General features: G+C 42.0%; 1 protein-coding gene across 1 annotated transcript in view; it reads right to left on the reverse strand.

Annotated features, from left to right (window-relative positions):
• Window positions 1-2,114: 2,114 nt before the first annotated feature.
• The window catches only part of F2RL1 (coagulation factor II (thrombin) receptor-like 1), a 20,257-nt gene continuing 14,061 nt past the window's right edge, over window positions 2,115-8,310 (reverse strand). Inside the window, exon 2 of the mRNA XM_011996347.1 lies at window positions 2,115-4,733. Within this exon, the coding sequence (XP_011851737.1) occupies window positions 3,622-4,733 (1,112 nt within the window). The 3' untranslated portion in view covers window positions 2,115-3,621. The remainder of the gene's footprint in view (window positions 4,734-8,310) is intronic.

An 8,310-nucleotide genomic window follows, 5' to 3' on the forward strand; every position in this document is an offset into this window, starting at 1 on the left:
GCCCAGCTAATTTTTTGTATTTTTAGTAGAGACGAGGTTTCACCATGTTGGCCAGGATGGTCTCGATCTCTTGACCTCGTGATCCACCCGCCTCGGCCTCCCGAAGTGCTGGGATTACAGGCATGAGCCACCGTGCCCTGCCACATATTTATTCTTAAAGTATAGCCACATTGTAGTGAGATTTGCATAGTTACATACACACACACAAAAAGAGGGTATAGCCACAAAAGAGTGTTGGCATGTTCCTGTAGCCCCTAGCTAATACGGAGGCTGAAGCAGGACGGCTTGAATCCAGGAAGGTGAGGCTGTAGTGGGCTATGCTGATCATTGTCTGCACTAAGTTCAGCATCAATAAGGTAACCTCCAGGGAGAAGGGGACCACCAGGTTGCCTAAGAAGGGGTGAACCAGCTCAGGCAGGACATGCAGCAGGAAAAACTCCCATAGTGATCAGTAGTGGCATCACATGTGGAAATAGCCACTGCACTCCAGCCTGGGTAACAGACTGACACTCTGTCTCAAAAAAAAAAAAAAAGAAAAGAAATGACGAACACTAGAAAAATGTTCTCCACTGAGTCAGCTACAGATGGCCTTCAGGTCTCTGTGAGCTATTTGTTCCTGCTCCCTTTTATCCTGTTCCCACCATTTTCCCATTTCTCACCTGACAAATGGGGACAACTTCTCAGGCCTGCAACGAGACTCAAAGCAGAGAAGGCAAAGAAAGCAGTGACACTGAAGTGAAAGGGGGCAGAGCAGAAAACAGGTCTCATCCACAAGCATAGTAATAATATTATTTAAAATTTATGACCACATAAATGTGCCAAATATTTTTATTCTCATAACTTTATGAGGAAGATACTATTATCCTAATTTTACAAGTGAGGAAACTGAGATACTACTATCCCCATTTGACAATGAGTTGCATTTTATTATCTTACTGCTTGAGGTAATAAAAACGTCCCTAATATAAGCAATGATGGAGTCCGAATTCAGCCCAGCCCGGGACCTGCATTCTTAGCCGCTAGGCTGTGCTGCTGCTTCAATAAAACAACGACTTTTTTTTTCCCCCAATCAGATTGGGAAACCAAAGATTGAGAGCATGGAATGTGGATGAGCATTTCAGGAAACAGGTGCAAAATATACCGTTTTGGTAGAAGTATACACTACTGAAGACAATTTGGCAAGACTTATCAAAACTTAAAATGGGCATCTAACTTTTGAGTTGCCCATTCTACTTCTGGAAACTTATCCTCAAAAAATATGCTCACAGATGTCTGTACACAGATATTTCATACAGCTGTGATTTTTTTTTTTTGAGAAAACAAAATGGAATATTTATTCACAACTCAAAAGAAACACTACGCATATAAGGTAAGAGATTAAACATAAACATAGCAAGTTCCATCCCATTCCTATGTCTCCAAGGCTGCATGGCCAAATGGAATCTTGAAGAGAACACCTGGACAACAGAGGAGCTGTCAGCGACCCCGGTCTGGACTTCTGGATGTAGCAGTTTTAATAGTCAAAAAAAGAAGGGTGGGGGGATGACAACCTAAGGAGCTGTTGGTAGGGAAATAATTACATACATCACAATGTACACCAAATGTTAAATAGCCTCTATCCTTGAAAAGTGGTCAACCTACAGATGCAGGTGTGGAAAGAATTCTAAAACTTTTTTTTTTTTTTTTTTTTTTTTTTGAGATAGAGTTTCACTCTTGTTGCCCAGGCTGGAGTGCAATGGCACGATCTCGGCTCACTGCAACCTCCACCTCCTAGGTTCAAGCGATTCTCCTGCCTCAGCCTCCCGAGTAGCTGGGAATTACAGGAACTTGCCACCACGCCCAACTAATTTTTGTATTTTTAGTAGAGACAGGATCTTGCCATGTTGGCCAGGCTGGTCTTGAACTCCTGACCTCGGGTGATCCACCCACCTCGGCCTCCCAAAGTGCTGGGACTACACACATGAGCCACAGTGCCAGTCCTCTAAAAACATTTTTAAATGAAAAACAGTTGTCACAGAGTTTGGTGTGAGTGTCCATCATTTCCTTTTAGAGGGGTGAAGCTGTTGCCTCCCTTCTCTCACTCCTTCCCTCAAAACAAACACACAACTCAGAAATAAGCTGTAAAAAAAGTTATGTTATTTATAAATCAATTACACAATAAAATAATTATTTTTAAAAGTCACAAATACAATCATTGTATAAAGTCAGTTTGGCATCAAGTACCTTTTAAACATGTTGCAAACTATTTTCCAAAGAGATGTGGTCCAAACTCTCTGAAAGTTTTATAATTTCGTATTAGATAACAAGTGAACAAAACTGACAATAAATACTTCAACAATAATTTTTTTAAATACTAAGTGGTAAATGCTATTCTAAGTGGCAAAACAATCTATTACTCAGACTACCTGAAAATTTCACTGAAGTCATAAAAAGTTATACAAAATTTGTATTTACACGTTTAAAATCCTGATTGTATTTTTCTTGAATAATAATATATACAAAAGCTCAAAGGGTTAATAAAGAAATAATTCAAAGTCCTAATAAGTCAACAAACAGATTTCATTATAAGTTGAACATAAAAGAGACACCACTGTTTGCTTCTTTTTTTGAAAACTATCATTGTCAAATGGAAGTAGCATTTAGAACAATGGTTCTCAAATCTTCGTGTGCATAAACATCATACAGGTTTGTACCACACAGATTCCTGGGCCCTGTTCCCAGAGTCTGAGCTCTCATTACTGAATCTGAGGAATCTGCATTTTAACAAGATCCATGACTATTTTATTTTATCACCCAAGCTGGAATGCAGTGGTGCGATCTCAGCTCACTGCAACCTCTGCCTCCTGAGTTAAAGCGATACTTGATTCTTGTGCCTCAGCCCCCTGAGTAACTGTGATTACAGATGTGCACCACCACACCTGGTTAACTTTTGTATTTTTAGTAGAGACGAGGTTTTGCCATGATGGCCAAGCTGGTCTCAAACTCCTGACCTCAAGTGATCTGCCTGCCTTGGCCTCCCAAAGTGCTGGGATTACAGGCATGAGGCACTGCACCCAGCCAAGATCCATAATGATTTTGATGAAGTGGTACAAGAACCTCACTCACTGGACATTGAAATTCTACCGTCCAAACTCGCTGCTGTTGATTGGAAACCTGATTCTGGTAGTTCATTTATCTTGATTTCCTCATTTGTAAGGTCATTCGATTGGACTGATCATCTCTGAGGGCCTTGAAGCCCTAACAAGTCTATCACGATCCCAGTTGTAAAATATATATATATATATATATATATAAAATTTCAGCTGAGAAGTGAGTCTTCACACCAAGTCTACTTTTTGCAAGTTACTGGGTTTCTGTCTTTACCATCTTCTGAAAAGTCTGCTTCTGTTGGTTCAGTTTCTGGGGACATCTGAGTAGAGGAATTCTGAAACGGACACTGATGTTAATTTGAGGGACTACTTTTCTCATGCAAACAGGGGAGCTCCTAGCAATCCTAAGAGGTGCTGCATCCACATGGTATGCGGTGAGATGCGTTTGGTTAGGAAATAAGAGACACATCCCCATAACATTAAACAGGCTCCACATCCTATGGTGCAATTCCCATCTGAGGACTTGGGAAACTCAATAGGAGGTCTTAACGGTGGTTGAACTTGAAGAGTAAGAACTGGACTTCCTGGAGTGTTTCTGTGAGGTGAGGGATACTTGCATCTGCTTTACAGTGCGGACACTTCTGCAAAGGAGAGCGTTCTTTGCATGATCCCTGAAATCATGTGAAACAAAGTAATAGACAAAGGGGTCGATGCAGCTGTTGAGGGTAGAGAGGCAGAGGGCTACAAGGTACAGGGCATAGACATGGCTCTGGCCCCGGCTCTTAATCAGAAAATAATGCACCACGAGCAGAAGGTTACTAGGAGTGAAGCAGATCAGGTACATGGCCAGGACAGTGACAATGAGTTTGATGGCCCTCTTCCTTTTCTTCTGTGAGTTTTCATCCATGGCAGAAAATCGCAGCATTCTGATCATCAGCACGTAGGCAGAGGCTGTGAGGAAGGCTGGGAACAGAAAAACCCCAATGGCCAGAGAGAGGAAGTAATTGAACATGTCTCCCACCAAGAGCTGCTCAGGCAAAACATCGTGACAGGTCGTGATGTTCAGGGCTGGAATGAAGATGGTCTGCTTCACGACATACAAGGGGATGGTGACCAGCAGAATCAGCAGCCATATTGCCAGGGAGATGCCAATGGCAATGTTTGCCTTCTTCCTGGAGTGCCCCATGGGGTTCACGATGACCCAATACCTCTGCACACTGAGGCAGGTCATGAAGAGAATGGAACAGTACATGTTGCCATAGAAAAAGCCAATAAGCATGTTACAAAGAGCTTCCCCGTAAATCCAATTGTTGCCATGTATGTGATAGGCAATCTTCAAGGGGAACCAGATGACAGAGAGGAGGTCAGCCAAGGCCAGATTGGCCATGTAAATCACAGCAGGGTGCTTCTTCCTAGTTCGGAAAAGAAAGACCCACAGGGCCATGCCATTACTTGGCAAACCCACCACAAATACAATTGTGTAGACAATTGGAAGGAAGACAGTGGTCAGTTTTCCAGTGAGGACAGATGCAGAAGACTCATCCACAGAAAAGGCTTGTTCAACTGTAACTCCGTTTCCAGTGACGTGGAATGTGCCATCAACCCTACCAATAAGGCTTCTTCCTTTAGAAGATCTATTGGTTCCTGTACAAGAAAGGAAGACAAGGGTCATTACAGAAATAAATGTTTCAGCAGTAACACTGATTTGTTCAAATGAAAGTACATTCATTTATTCATTTTTTAATTTACCCAGGCTGGAGCGTACTGGAACGATCATAATGTACCGCAGCCTCAAACTTTTGGGCTCAAGCAATCCTCCTGAACTGCCAGGCCACAGGCATGCACCACCACACCCGGCTAATTTTTTACTTTTTGTAGAGATAGGATCTCGCTATGTTGCCCAGGCTCTTCTCAAACTCCTGGCCTTAAGATTCTCCCACTTCAGCCTCCCAAAGTGGTGAGATTACAAGTGTGAGCCACTGAGCCCAGCCTCAAATGAAAGTACCTTAGATGAAAACAGAAATATACTATTAGAGGATTACACAAAATGCTTATAGGGGCTTTTCTTTGTGTAATGAGATTATTGGGATTTCTATTGTCTGGTTTAGTTTGGTTTTATGGGGTTTTTTTCTTACAGTGAGTATTTTTGTATCTGGGAGTTGTAAGGAGTTGTGGGATACATGTGGAACATTGATTTCTAGGAATATAAAGAAGACTAACAATATTTCAATTTATTTTTACAAACTGTCCACATTCATTAGTCCCCAGCTATTCTTTTTATTTTACTTATTTTTATTTTTTTAGAGATGGGGTCTTGCTATGTTAACTTAGCTGGTCTTGAACTCCTGGCTTCAAGTGATCCTCCCATCTTAGCCTCCCAAAGTGCTGGAATTACAGGAATGAGACATCACACCCAGCTCTAGCTATTCTTATCACATGACCAACAACAGTCCTTTGATTTATCAATTAGTAAAATTTGGTTTGGCTGGGCATGGTGGCTCACACCTATAATCTGAGCACTTTGGGAGGCTGAGGCAGGCGGATCACCTGAGGTCAGGAGTTTGAGACCAGCCTGGCTAACATGGCAAAACCCCGACTCTATTAAAAACACAAAAATTAGCCAGGCGCGCCTGTAATCCCAGCTACTTAGGAGGCTGAGGCAGGAGAATTGCTTGAACCCGGAAAGTGGAGGTTGCAGTGATCCAAGATCATGCCACTGCACTTCAGCCTGGGTAACAGAGACATCAGTTTAGGAATGTGCAGTAATTCCTTTCCAAATTCTCAAGTGTGTGAAATAGCGATCCCCCTCCTGACACCAGTTTTCTAATTTCTCACTTCATAATGGCCTTCTATTCCACTCTAGTCTTGAGCCAGGATCCATCCTGGCCTATTCAATTCATCATACCCTACTCAGACCTTGCCACAGGGAGATTTCCAGGACCACAAGGGACATTCCCTTTTCACCCACAAGGATAGCCTCAACAGTGGGCAGGGATTTTCCCTGTTCATGTGCTGGCTTCCTGGAGAACGTCCCATGGAGGCCAGCTGGCAGGGAAACTGTCTGGCCTGGACAGGTGGCTGTACTGATGACAGATTTGTGTTCTGACTTCCAAGCATGTAGCATGACAAACTAACTTGTTCTCCCTCTCTTATATTATGAAGTTGACCTTAAAAACCACAAAGAAATGAATGGCATGTCCTCCCTACATTCTGCCCCTAAGTATTCATGAACCTGCAGGAGTAAGTAAGGACAATTTAAGGATACCGAAGAATTTTACTCTAATTCTGGGGAAAAGTAGGCCTCACCAGACAGAGAAGACAGGGCAATACTGGCACTGCAGATTACCAGGGAGGATATTAAACCTACTTAAGCTCTGATCTCATAATGTTATGCTTGGTCATCATTTTTCCACTAGAAGCTTTACACTAATGTTCCGCAGAATTTTTCACATCTTAACGCTTCTATTTGGGATGCTAGCCTGGGTGGAGTGTTGGGGGATGTAGAGATCAACATTTCACTTTTCACTTAGTGTAGTGGTTTGAAAGGTGGTACCCCCAAAAGAGAAGTCTATGTCCTAATCCCCAGACTCCGTGAACATTATTTAGCAAAAAGGTCTTTGCAGATAGAATTAAGGATCCTGAGATGAGAAAATCTCCCTGGGTTATCTAGGTGGGCCCTAAATCCAACGACAAGTATCTTTTTTAAGATAAAGGCAGAGGCCTGGCGCGGTGGCTCACGCCTGTAATCCCAGCACTTTGGCAGATCACTTGAGGTCAGGAGTTCAAGACAAGCATGGCCAACATGGTGAAATCCTGTCTCTACTGAAAATACAAAAATTAGCCAGGTGTGGTGGCGTGTGCCTGTAGTTCCAGCTACTTGGGAGGCTGAAGCAGGAGAATCGCTTGAACCCAGGAGGCAGAGGTTGCAGTGAGCCAAGGTTGTGCCACTGCACTCCAGCCTGGGCGACAGTGTTAAAGTCTGTATCAAACCACAACAAAAAAAGAGAGAGGCAGAAAGAGATCTGTAACACGCAGAAAAAGAGAAGCCAGAGGAGTGAGTGACATGAGAATGGAGGCAGAGATTGGAGTCACGTCAAGGAATAGGCCAAGAATGCCAAGATGCCGGCAGCCACTGCAAGCTGGAAAAGGCGAGGAATGGACTCCCCCTTAGAGCTTTTGGAGGGCGTGTGGCCCCAATTCCTTGATTTCAGACTTCTGGCCTCCAGAACTGACAGAATAAATGTGTTGTTTTACATATTTATTTAGTATATGGCAATTTGTTACAGTAGCCACAAGAAACTAATATCCCTAGGATAGTCCTATTTCTAATGGTTCTATTTTTTTCCCATAATTCTTCAAAAAGAACGTATGTTGTTTTTAAATTTTAAAAAAATCCTACATATTACAGTGTTCTTCAAATATTTGACCATAACGCCTAAGAACCATATTCTACATAGTAACCCAGTTCCCAATACACATATCCATGGTGGAAAAAAGTTTCGCAAAATAATAATTATTCTTATTATACAGGGTGCACTGATACTTTCTATTGTATTCTATTCCATTATCATAAAAAGCCAGTTATTACTCTTTAACATTGATTTCACAGGCCACTTAACTTAGAATGACAACAATGTAACAATTAGAAAGTAACACACTGGAAATTAATTTGGTGTTGGATTCAGTGCTTGATCAGCATTATAGACTGAGCAACTGGTGCAGTTATTGTGGGATGTATCCAACACCAAATTAATGGAAATGAAGGCGGCAAAGTGTTAAACACTACGAATGTAGTCAGTAAAATCGAGACTCTGGGAACTGCTACAGGATAAGGGCCTGTTTTTCACAAAATATAAATTATAAGGCAAAAAATAAGAAAGAGAGCCAGGCACAGTACCTCACACCTTCAATACCCAGCACTTTGGGAGGCCAAAGCAGGAGGATTTATTGAGACCAGGGATTTAAGACCAGCCTGGGCAACATAGCAAGACCCCATCTCTTAAAAAAAAAAAAAAAAAGAAGAAGAAGAAGAAAGGAAAAGAAAGGTATGGAGGTGAAATTTATAGAGTAGAAGATCTAAAAGACATATCAGTCATATGTATGTACCTTGTTTGAATTCTGATTCAAACAAACCATAAAAATACCTTTTTTTTTTTTTTTTTTTTTTGAGATGGAGTCTCACTCTGTCAGCCAGGCTGGAGTGCAGTGGTACAATCTTGGT

The sequence above is a fragment of the Mandrillus leucophaeus genome, unplaced genomic scaffold (assembly GCF_000951045.1).
Source record: "Mandrillus leucophaeus isolate KB7577 unplaced genomic scaffold, Mleu.le_1.0 Scaffold114, whole genome shotgun sequence".
Classification (NCBI taxonomy): domain Eukaryota; kingdom Metazoa; phylum Chordata; class Mammalia; order Primates; family Cercopithecidae; genus Mandrillus; species Mandrillus leucophaeus.